This window comes from Zerene cesonia, unplaced genomic scaffold (genome assembly GCF_012273895.1).
Source record: "Zerene cesonia ecotype Mississippi unplaced genomic scaffold, Zerene_cesonia_1.1 Zces_u001, whole genome shotgun sequence".
In the NCBI taxonomy this organism is placed as follows: Eukaryota; Metazoa; Arthropoda; class Insecta; order Lepidoptera; family Pieridae; genus Zerene; species Zerene cesonia.
In genome coordinates, this window is record NW_024045131.1 from 2,466,721 (window position 1) to 2,479,167 (window position 12,447).

At 33.5% G+C, this 12,447-nt stretch overlaps 2 protein-coding genes across 7 annotated transcripts in view; one reads left to right on the forward strand and one right to left on the reverse strand.

Annotated features, from left to right (window-relative positions):
* Nucleotides 1–255: 255 nt before the first annotated feature.
* On the forward strand, nucleotides 256–3,916 carry LOC119838200 (protein SGT1 homolog). The gene is made up of 6 exons (XM_038364047.1): nucleotides 256–417; nucleotides 737–853; nucleotides 1,003–1,204; nucleotides 1,938–2,023; nucleotides 2,876–2,980; nucleotides 3,359–3,916. The coding sequence occupies exons 1-6, from the start codon at nucleotides 385–387 to the stop codon at nucleotides 3,464–3,466; spliced, it is 651 nt and encodes a 216-aa protein (XP_038219975.1). The 5' UTR covers nucleotides 256–384; the 3' UTR covers nucleotides 3,467–3,916.
* Nucleotides 3,917–6,994: 3,078 nt separating this feature from the next.
* Nucleotides 6,995–12,447, reverse strand: part of LOC119838123 (neurofibromin) — a 56,957-nt gene continuing 51,504 nt past the window's right edge. For all 6 annotated transcript variants that reach the window (XM_038363953.1, XM_038363950.1, XM_038363949.1 and 3 more), the window contains 6 exons: nucleotides 11,587–11,662; nucleotides 10,823–10,910; nucleotides 9,752–9,850; nucleotides 8,575–8,704; nucleotides 7,798–7,856; nucleotides 6,995–7,512 (listed from right to left, as the gene is read on the reverse strand). In XM_038363953.1, coding sequence (XP_038219881.1) covers nucleotides 7,810–7,856; nucleotides 8,575–8,704; nucleotides 9,752–9,850; nucleotides 10,823–10,910; nucleotides 11,587–11,662 — 440 coding nt within the window. In that variant the 3' untranslated portion in view covers nucleotides 6,995–7,512; nucleotides 7,798–7,809. The remainder of the gene's footprint in view (nucleotides 7,513–7,797; nucleotides 7,857–8,574; nucleotides 8,705–9,751; nucleotides 9,851–10,822; nucleotides 10,911–11,586; nucleotides 11,663–12,447) is intronic.

Consider the following 12,447-nt stretch of genomic DNA (forward strand, 5'->3'; position numbering starts at 1 on the left):
TTGCAGGGTGGTTTCCTTCACAGAGTATACACTTGACTGAGTCCGACCTTCCCTTGCGTTCACAGTTACTCGAAGCATATATTTTTATATCCATAGAAAACAACTGAAATAGTTTTAATAATATTTTTCTACTCTGAGGGTAAGTATCTAAACACATCTTTTTTATGTTCATTTTGTTTAATCTATGGAGTATGGACAATTATCTATTAGCTGTCTGTGACTGAAGGTGACATTTGACGTATCTAGAAAAGTCGCAGCCCGGTAAAAAAAAACTTTTGTCATTTTTCAGTGAAAAGAGCCTATCAACGATCCTATTTTTGTTTTAGAGAAAGCTGTTGCATAGCGACTTCTATTGGAAAATTTAGAAAATAAACGTTTGAAGCCATGGGAGATTCGAAAGAAAATCCTGCTGTTGAGGTAAATAATTCATTTATTTTATCTTGAAATTTTGTTTAGGCAATATTATACATGTAAAAAATCAAAATATCGGGAATATCGGAATAATCAAAATAACGTCCAGGGTTAAACCCCTTAATTCAAATAGCTTTCATACACCTTTTGCTGACTTGAAATTTTGAAATTATGGAAATAAGATGCAGCACTCATAAACACTTGTAACACTGGTGGTGTTTGAGGTCCTCTGGCATCGTTGATTTAATGTTCGATAAAATACTGCCTACTTATAAGCCCATTTTTATTCTTTAATTTTCAAAGTGTATAAAAATATTTATTTCAGCCGGCGAAACCGAAGATCAAACATGACTGGTACCAAACGGATGCTCTAGTAGTTGTTACAATACTGATTAAGAATGCACCAAGCGACAAAATCAAAGTTCATTATGGGGAGAGAACTGTAAGCAATTAATTTAATTTATCAACTTAACATTGATCATTGCAGCTACTCTTGTGTCTTCAACTTAGTCTAGTTTTGACAATTTTATCTGTTCCTTCTTAGAAACAACTGCTATCACTATTTTAAATATTATTTTACGATCTCCACAGCTTTCTGTGTCCAGTCCGCTGCCAAATACAGATGCAGAATATAGCTTAGAATTAGAGTTAGCTCATGAAATAATACCATCCATGTGCAAATATGTAGTAAGTCCGTCAAAAGTGGAGATAAAGTTAAGGAAAAAGGAGGGAATTCGGTGGACCTTGTTGGAAGGGGAGGGGAAAGAAGAGAAAATTAAAGCCATACCTCAAGGTATGTTTTCTTCCACCATGCTGATATAAATAAAAAAGGAATCGTCAAATGTATGGCTTAGTGCATAATACAAGTACAATTGTGTGATAACAAACACACCATAGGTAGAGCCAGGGCGGAACACTGATATTAAATATAATTATTAAATATGAAAGTTTCAGAATGGTTGTCAGTCTTAGCAAAATCTGTTTTATTAAAAAATCTAGTTTTGCCACCTGAAATTTGTTTTAGACCAAATGTATGTGAATGTGTTGTTATCAAGTTGTCCATTTTATATGAGAATATCAAGCTAAAGTTGTCCATTAACTTATTTCCTTAGGCAATATCTTCACAATTTCTTCTATACATGGACACTAATATAAATTTAAGTTGTTTTAGTAACATGTCTTGCAAATTTTGTATCTCTGACTGATATAAATAAATAATTACTGATAGTCATCCTTACTGCACCGTTTTTGACCTTTGGCATAATAAATATTTCTTTCGATAGCGAAAGTTACCCCTCTATGCATTTAGCACTATCCCTCGACATTTTAGCAATTATTTCTTTATTTATGTTCCCTTTTATTCAAAATTGGTGTATCAATTCCTAAAACAACCTAAGATGCCACCAAAAACGCATTAAATTCAAAATCAATTTTATAAAATTGGTTTTTATAAGCAAGAATAAATACGAATTAATGACCAAGGTTACAGAGTCCAATTGTAAAATTAAAAAAATCACTATTTACAGCTGTTATCGACGCGTCCGGGCCGCAGCAGCCGCCGAAAATATTCAGAAAAGACTGGGAAAAAATTGAAAAGGATATCAAGAAAATGGTGAGTTTATTTTTACTTTTTGTGAATAGTCTGGCAGACAAGCATACAAGAGAGTTGATTTTTCAATTTATCTGCACGTTATACACTTCACCACTTTTCAAAATGGTGGAGGAAAACATTGTGAGGAAACTGGCAGTTCAACGACATGTGACATCTTCCAACCCACACTTGGCCAGCGTGGTGGATTATGGCCCGAACCCTCATAGGAGGCCTGTGTCCCAACAGTGGGAACATATATTGGCTGGGCATGACATTTTTCTTTCTGCTTTGGTTGCTTGGAAGAGATCTCTATTAAGTGACAATTTCGCTCCTGCTATCTCTTGTATATATATATATAAGACTGAGAGAGAGAGAGAGATTATAGCAACATTATATGTATATATAGCAACATAGTATGTATATATTTATATTTATATATTGTTGCTATATAAAATATCTGTCTACGGTTGCCTGGTAGAGATGGCTTTTAGCCATAAGGCCGCCATTTGCTTACTAGTTTTTGTTAAATTTTATTTCTTTTTTATATTTTGTAAGTGTGAAAGTGTGCAATAAATAAATAAATAAATAAATATCTGAAAGTATTCCAAATATTACTCAAATCTGTTCAGTTGTTAAGTGATATTGAAACAACCAAACATATGATGTTATAATATTCTTAAATATCTGTATTAAAGTCTAATTCTTAAATATTAATATTTTCCAACATGTTTAATCATTTCGCCACTGCCTAAAATCCACTGGTTTGATTTTGATGAAGTTTTTTGGTAGTGTAGACTATTAAATATATTAGTATTATTTAATCAATATAATATTCTTTATATTATTTTAATCAATATAATATTTTGTTTATAGGAGGAAGAAGAAAAACCGGAAGGCGACGCGGCCCTCAACGCTTTGTTTCAGAAAATATATGGAGAAGGTTCCGATGAAGTTAGACGAGCCATGAATAAAAGTTTTGTGAGTATATACTACTAGTTTTAACATGTGGCTTTCTTTGTGGTATTTACAATATTAATGTATATGTTTATGGGATGCAAACTCTATGTTTACATACTACTCATTTCGTTTATGAATTTACATCGATTTCGGTTCTGTAGTTTTTTAGCGCAAATGCAACAAACAAACTACCGAATTTTTTTGGTTTATTTAAGGATTTTTGCGTAGAATTAATTAGCATAATGTCAATTTCATTTTGATAATATTTATTTTCTTGTAGGTGGATTTGTTTATGCAATAAGTATTTTATAAAAAAAAGACCCCGGACATTCCCTTAGGGGCAATCGGTTAGAAACCCACGTTATTCGTTCGTTAATTCAATAATTTTCCATATTCCAGGTGGAATCCGGCGGAACAGTGCTGAGTACGAACTGGAATCAGGTGGCCAAAGAGAAGGTAGAAGTGAAACCGCCGGATGGACTCGAGTTTAAGAAGTGGGATGAATAGATTATATAGACTATGGAAGATTAATATGTTGATAGAAGTCACTCAATATATAATATAATTTTTTTTTATAAAGGCCATTGATTATAATAAAAATTATTTCTTTGTCAATAGCTTGAGAGAGATGGAAGATATGAAATAGAAAGAGAGAGTATATATTTAAAATTTTTTATCTGTGGTGCTGGACGCCAAATTGCGTCCGTAATTTTCTTCTATTGCAATCTTTCCACTCGAAAATTTTCAAAAAATTTAGTTTTTTTATGAACAATTAATAAATAAATTATATAAGGCATTCTATCAATATGTTAATAGATAACCATTTGCGATACTTTATTTGATGCGAATTTGTGAAATCTGCAAACTACCTATGCCTGAAACACCTTTATATGTAGTTGTCGTGTTGACTGCGCAAAATTAATTTTAATGTATTTAATAATATAATATTCTAAGTCTCTTATGTTTTTTATTTTCCCATTTTCCCTTTTTGATCTGTAGGTACTAAAATGGGTTATGTGCGAGACGGACTCGCGACAAGGGTCCCTAAATAAGTTGCAGCTGAAAAAAAATCCCAACTTTCCACATGTTAAATCCATAATTGTTAAAACCTACTAAAACATGTTGAAAGTTCAAATTATATAACAAACTGTTACTCAAAATTCAACTCTAATGCATTCGAAACAAATCGACTTTTCGATAACCGTTTTATGTCTCTTTTGAATCATACAAAAATTAACTTCAACGTTAAAGAAATAAAGTCGAAAATCCTATAAATAAAGATGTGTCTCATTTCGCCCCTATTTCCCACATCTTCAACATTGAAAAATGCATTTACAAAAAAAATGTATATATAAAAAACACGTACATTAAATGCACAGTGTAAACTGCTTTTGCTTAATGATAATGAACTAAAACATCGTTCTCATTTGGCTAAATGACACCAACTTCTGCGCTATAGAGTTCCGGGAAAGGATAAATCAACCGATAATTATTTCTGTTTACAATTTATTGCTACTCAATATCATAAAATGTGCAAAAAACAAATTGGTTGTTTTTGTCATGTAAGGTTATAGTTACTGATGTGGAATCCCACTAATATTATAAATGCGAAAGTTTGTGAGGATGGATGTATACGTGTTTGTTACACTTTCACACAAACTACTGAACCGTTTGCAATGAAATTTGGTACGTAGATAGCTGGACACTGGGAATAACGCATAGGCAACTTTTCATCCCGATATTCCTACGGGATACAAACGTACGCGAGTGGAACCGCGGGGCGCAGCTAGAGAACAATAAAACAACTCGGTCAATATCTAAACTTTTATTTCACAATAAATTACACATTCACATTTATAACATTTAAATAGAATCTTACACTAAAACAATACGATATAATAAATATAAATCTCATGTAAATAATTTACTATTTTCGTCGTTTGAAAAGTATTAAAATAATATTAGAAATGTATGTGTAGCAGGTAAGTGAGGAAATCGGAGATTTCTCGAAATACCAAGGAATATCACGAAATTATTTGATCTTTTTAGTAAAATGTCTAGTGATCCCTCCGACATAGCTATATACATATATTTTTCTTAGAAATGTGTAAATACAATATTTTGGTTCGAGATATTGTTTTTCTTTTGTATAAATAAAGAGGCGTAATATTAATTAAATAAATTTGTGCGGTGAAGGAATAAGATAGCACGCTTTTATCCACTGAAGAAAAGAGACCTACATATGTTTCATATTTGACTGTTTTTTTACCAGCTGGTATAATCCAAAATACGCCTTTTTATTCAATTATAGCACAGACGGCAAGTTTTAGTCACGCTGACTATAGTTGCTGACAGCTGAAACGGATGAACCTCTATGAAACATTTTAGAACAACGTGTAGGTATCAGCGTGACACTAAAACCAGTCTAAATTAATATAACTACTTAGCGAAAGGTCTTGAATTTTGTCTTAACGTAGGACTTTTGAAAAATCGTTATAAATAGTATCTATACCATATCAATTACTAGCTTTCCGCCCCGGATTCGCTCGTGGTACATATATAGACCGCTAGTTCATGGACAGTAAAATACAAGGAAATTTCTACGCTATGAGACATCAAGAACAGTTTCACAAAAAAAAAATTAACCTCATTATAACGACTTTCCCAATAGAATTGCGTTAGCAAAAACTTTAAGTCGCCTAAAATTTACAAAGCTATTTAAATATTAAAATATATTTTACATATACATATATATAAATATATATTAAATATACGTATGTATTTAAGGGAATACAAGAGCTAGAATGGCGTACGGACGCACACACGTACACCTTGCTTAATGCACTGAGAAAGAATATGCAATTTTAAAAATGTATTGATTGTAGCAGAAAAATAAATCTTATGTTTTTGAACTATTATTTATCAAGAAATCAGAATGATTGTCTATATAATTTAAAATCGTGAAATTTTTAGAGGTATTTTTGTTTTCTATCGAATCAAAATGTGTAGCATTAGGTTTTCAAAACACTATCAAAAAAGCATATATTAATAAAAACATATAATAATTCACTATAAATATCATATTTTGTACCACAAATCATTTGTACGGTAGATATTTCACAAGGTTTCAATAAATATTTATTTGCCGCAGCGATAGGCCTTCAACACTAATATTTTTGGACAATGACATTGCTGTTTAAAGCTCAGTATAAGAAACTATGATCATTTATTAATCCTATATATGAAAAATATGTAATGAAAATGCCCATTGGGGTAATGAATGCGAAAATAGTTCTGTCTGTATGTGTCTTCACGCTTAAACGACTCAACCGATTTGTATGTTTTTGTACACAGGTAGTTTGAGGCCCGAGATGGGAGAAGGGATAGCTTTTAAATGCCCCGGGGTTCTACTAACTGCTAAAGCTAACTATCAAATTATCTTTGTACCAAATTTAATATAAATCGGTTAAGCCGTTCTCGAGTTATAAATAGTGTAACGACTTTCTTTTATAAATCAAAAGATACTGAGCATTAAACACCGTTTTAAACATTCAAAGAACACGACATAAAACATCAATAGTATTTTATATTATAGCGAGATCTGTTAGACCCTACCTACGTTTATATTATCTATAGAACAAAAAAAAACGTTCTAAAACTGTTAAAACTCACGACAAGACAGTTTTAAACCTAACAAGATCTATCGATTAAAAAAAAAGTAAAAAAACGAAACATGCTAAATTAAAAAAAAAGACTATAAATACATTATAAAAATTCACATATTAATTATTTCACTTTATCAAAATCGGGGTATTATTTAATATTAGAATTTCTCTACTCTCTAAATTTTCTACTTCAGTAGCATCAAAAATTGTGCGTCCGAATATATAAAAAATGCATTTTGTGCGCGTATCGGCCTCGACTATAGCGTATACAAGTGTGCGTTGTGCACACATGCTTAATAATTCTTACACGATTCTTATTTTTTTTATTAGAATATTCACTATCGCGAAAACCCTTTGAACGTAGAATGTTTAAAGCTTATCAAATCAAATTCTAAAACAAACTGTTACTCAAAATTCAACTCTAATGCATTCGAAACAAATCGACTTTTCGATAACCGTTTCATGTCTCTTTTGAATCATACAAAAATAAACTTCAACATTAAAGAAATAAAGTCGAAAATCCTATACATAAAAATGTCTCATTTTGCCCCTATTTCCTACATCTTTAACATAGAAAAATACAGTTACAAAAAAAATATAAAAAACACGTACATTAAATACACAGTGTAAACTGCTTTTGCTAAATGATAATGAACTTTAAACACAAACAGAATAAGTAAGATATTTTATAAACAGAAGATTTAATCCCTTCAATTTGAACTTTATCATCTTTGAGATAAGATCGAATTTTCAATTATTTCAATATTTATGGCCGTGTTGCCACCGAAACCTGAATTTCGGTAGAAAATAATAAAGTCGGTTAAATATTACTTTGTATGGAGCTTTGCGAGCTCTCTCAACCCAATTACAGATCTGCAACGGCTCTCTCTGAAATAATAAAACTTTTATTGAATAATTACTATTCTTTGAATAGCAGGAGTAAAAAATTCCTATAAAATAAATAAAACAGCTGAGAGCGGGTTCACCCGCGCAAGTCCGAATCCCGTAGGAACGTCGGGATAAAAAGTTGCTTATATGTTATTCCAGTTGTCCAGCTGTCTACGTACTAAATTTCATTGCAACCGGTTCAGTAGGTTACGTTGAAGAGCAACAAACACACACACATCCTTACAAACTTTCGCATTTATAATATTAGTAGGATAGGATACTCACAATTTTTGACTGCTATGGTTCTTGACCAGGACAGTAAATCGTCGAGGGGCGATGGCCACCTGAAAATAATACAAAAAAATATGTAACCCCACGGTCGATAGGACTCCGTGGACTCCTGAAAGACGCAATTTAATACGAGATGTCACTTTCCTTAGTGTAATAAGCTTAAAATATGGGTAACTACACTATAGTTATTCGACGAATCGTTTCAAAAACACCCCATTTTTCTTATTTTTTTATGTCATAGCTGGCAACAGAGCTGGTGGTCCATCTGATTGTAAGCGATCACCACCGCCCATGAACAGTTGCAGAGGTAGTATCTCTGTGAATGTGCTGCCCGCTTTTAAGGGATAAAGGAAAAGGAAAGGTTTGACGACTGGAAAGAAGGTATGGACTGGGAAGGATGAGGAAAAGGAAATGGGCCTATTGGTCACTTGTATGGAGATGTAAAAGGTTGTGTCCCATATGGGATACTAATCACTATGATCGCTACGTTAGCGAATGGGATAGCGTATGGTATTGATTAGAGAAATAAAAGTTTTCTTTATTTATTTCTTTCTTTATATGTCAGTGCATGGCGTTGCTAGTGCAAATAGTTTCAGTATTTGACTGTATTTATTGATGTGTTGGTGTGCGTGTGCGTGTGCATGTGCGTGTGCGTGCGCGTGCGCGTGTGCATGTGCGTGTGCGTGTGCGTGTGCGTGTGCGTGTGCGTGCGCGTGCGCGTGCGTGCGCGTGTGCGTGCGTGTGCGTGCGTGCGCGTGCGCGTGCGCGTACCGGCGGCGTCGTCCCGGTCGGGGTCGGGCGGCGGGCGGCGCGGCGGCGGGCCGCAGCCGGGCAGGCAGGTCTCCACCATCGCCTCGAGGCAGTTCACGAACAGCTCGCTGCTCTCCGCCGTGTACTGGTTCTGTGTGTTCACACGCTTTTAGTTGCCTTTTATGTCGCCTGCATTTGGACTTTCAACTTTCGCCTTTTTATCAAGGATCGGTGACAATACAATAATTTTATGAATTTGTTATAATCCTGATTAGGATCGCCGGGATAAATAAATCATTGCGTATACTGTGTGTAGTGTGCAGGCAAGAAAATTTAATTTATTCTATCATTGAAACATGTGTTTTTTTTTTCATTTTTTACACTTTATTAATTTTATATACATACAACGATTAAATGCAAACGTGTAGCACACATGATGTTATACTTATAACTTATAAGTATAACATAGCTCTAAGCTCTAATTAGATAATATTTTTTAATTTATTTATTTCTGCGAACATAGCTCGCAAGGAGTTGTCGCGAAAATTTCGTGTTATGTCTTTAATAAAAACGCGTTGTGGTCACAGAAAAAAAAACAGATAGTCACTAACTATTCGACCGCGACTATCACAACGCAAGTTTTTGTCACAAACCGTTTTCCCACATGTCACTGATATACAAAAAGAATAACAAAGGTCCCAATGCACCACCCTGGGGGACGCCGTATACATAACGTATTTTAAAGCTTGATATATTATATTTTTTACCCTTAATGTTATAATTAGTTATAGATGTCTCTGTATGTGGTAGTCGAGCACGCTTCGGCACGAATTGGGCCAGCTCGCACCGGGGAAGTACCACACCCCCACAGAAGACCGGCGTGAAATAGCATTCTGCTGTGTTTCGTTCGGTGAGTGGGGGAGCCGGAGGCCCATATCCTTTTCCTTCCCCTTCCCAGTCCTTTCCTTTATTCCTCTCGCCAATTCTTTCTTAATCCCTTCCCAATTTAAGTCGGCAATCCATTTGTAGAGGCGTAAGGTCTGTAATCGACTTTACGCCTTTACAAATGTTCATGGGTGGTGGTAGCGCTTACCATCAGGCGTCCCACCAGCTCCATTGCCGACTGTGATATAAAAAAAAATAATAAAATAAGAAAAAATAAATAAATAGGTGCATACAAAAAAAAAATTAAATATACCTTAGTAAAGGGTCCAGCGAACCGCCACAGTCCGCCAAAACCGCAACTCTGCATATAATGCAACTGTTGCTGACTTGCATCCTCCGACGCTATCATATTCTGAAATTACAGAGAAATAGATCAGAAATTTAAGAAGTTTATTTACATCATCCCAACAAATATTATAAATGCGAAACTAGCCCACTATGTCTGTCTTTTTCACCACCACAACCACTTAATAGATTTGGATGTTATTTGGTACAGATATAGTTTGAGACCCGACAATAGACACATGATAGTTTTTATCCCGGAATCCCACGGAAACGAGAACTATGACATAAAAACTTGGACATTCTATTTCGCTCCTTGAAAACGCAGAATGCTAGTGAGTGATGACTTCCACAAGCAATTTTAATTCAGTATTCTCATTATCGTATGAATTAAAGTACAGAAAAATCACATATTTAATAACAATTATAATAGAAATTAGAGACTTGTTAAAGGATTTTAAACGCGATTTATTCATTACATTATTTATAAGTATAGTCTCCCCGTAACCACCCTCGTTGTAAAGTGTTCGAAAAATCTCGTTAATAATATAATTAATAAATCGCGTTTTAAATCCGTTAAAATCTCTTCAATTTCTAAATGTATAAAAGTCGAGCAAAATTAAACACAAGAATTTACTAACAATAATAATAACTGAATAATAACGCTCTATGTGAGAAAAATGAATTTTTATATATCTACTTTCGCCTAAATATCCTACTAATATCATAAATGCGAAAGTTTGTGAAGATGTGTGTGTGTTTGTTGCTCTTTCACGTAAAAAACTACTGAACGGATTGCAATGAAATTTGGTACGTAGACAGCTGGATAACTGTAACAATGTATAGGCAACTGTTTATACCGATATTCCTACGGGATACAGACTTACGCGGGTGAAACCGTGGGGCGCAACTAGTATTCATCATCATCATCATCAGCCCATATATGTTCCCACTGCTGGGACACAGGCCTCCTATTCCTATGAGGGTTGTCATCATATGCGTCTGTCTGTCAACTAGTATTATGTATCTTAATTACCCATACCTGTATGATGCACTGCACTGCGCTAAGTATTATCTGATCGCTGCAATGCATTAAAACGTGATTTATCTTCATGTCTAGGAGGCTGTGACTGTGAAAAGACAAAAGAGATATAATCACTACATAGTATAAAACAAAGTCGCTTTCTCTGTCCCTATGTCCCTATGTATGCTTAGAGCTTTAAAACTACGCAACAGATTTTGATGAGGTTTTTTTTTTTAATAGATAGAGAGGTTCAAGAAAATTTATATGTACAACATCTATTAAACTACTACAAATTTAATGCGTGCGAAGGCGCGGGCAAAAGCTAATTCTGTATAGAATATGTAACTGAAAATGTATGTAATATCAATAATAATATATAAAGAAATATACGAGTTTTTATTTTATTATTTAAAATTATATTTCTCTTTATCATATAACATGGAAATATAATATGGTAATATTCCCAAACATATAATCTTTACTTATATTTATATGTGCTCATGAAAATTAAATCTAGTAATTATATTAATTTTCTTGTATAAAATGACGAATCACAAACATTTCTATTGACATATAGTTATTGAAGTGATAACTACTTATAGGAGCGTAAATCGATTCGTAACGTAACGCGTTACGGCGCCAGTCTGTCTGACTTCTTTTCTCGCACCGTATGGATTAGTTCCAGCTATCGCTTCTGTCACGCGTCCGAAACCTACGCGCTTTAAAGACTAAATCCTAAAAAAATATAACATTATTAATAAAAAATAATAATATATATTTACATAACAGGGAACACTTTGGGGAACACAACCGACCCCTCAGCTAGATATTGGTAGAGCACTCGGATTTCGTCTTCATCTGAAAATAATAGAAAAATAGCTCATTGTACTGAATAATGGAAAAGACAGTGTAGTGCTTAAAAGTGTAAAAATCACTAATCGGACAGTTTTGTAAATTTTAATTTATGTATTAGAAACCAGATTGAAATCATTTAAAACTTAGGAAATGAACATACTGCTAAGATATAAAATTATTATTATATTAGTCTAGCTGCGCCCCGCGGTTTCACCCGCGTAAGTCTCTATCCCGTAGAAATATCGGGATAAGAAGTTGCCTGTGTGTTATTCCAGTTGTCCAGGTATCTACGTAGAAAATTTTATTGCTATCGGTTCAGCAGTTTTTGCGTGAAAGAGTAACAAACATATACACACAACATAATTTGATACATAAAATGCTCATTATTTATCGATAAGATGTTTTTTTTTTTAGTTTTTTAAAATGTATTTTAAAATAACATCGCATTTGGGCAGTGTAAAGAAAGCTAATGTATTTATAATTTTTAGTATAAAAGCAGAAAAGCTTTTTAATTCTTTAAAAAACAAAAATATAACGTTAGGTGTGTTAAAAAAATCACTTAATATAACCTGTGGCCCGTTTTCTATTGCACACCCTTCCCAGTCCACTTCTTTCCTATCGTCAACCCTTTCCTCTTCCCTCACTCCTTTCAAAGCTTTTACTTAAAATTTAAATTTGGACTTTAGTGTTAAAATTAATAAATAAATCAGAGAAATAAAAATAGTTTTAAAAAACTAAAAAACACGCTTTTCAAGCACATCAAACTAAAAACTATAAAATAATTTTTA

Coding starts and splice junctions, on each gene's coding strand:
- LOC119838200 (XM_038364047.1), top strand. CDS start 385: ATGGGAGATTCGAAAGAAAATCCTGCTGTTGAG. Junction 418..736: donor AAGAAAATCCTGCTGTTGAG/GTAAATAATTCA, acceptor TATTTATTTCAG/CCGGCGAAACCGAAGATCAA. Junction 854..1,002: donor TTCATTATGGGGAGAGAACT/GTAAGCAATTAA, acceptor CGATCTCCACAG/CTTTCTGTGTCCAGTCCGCT.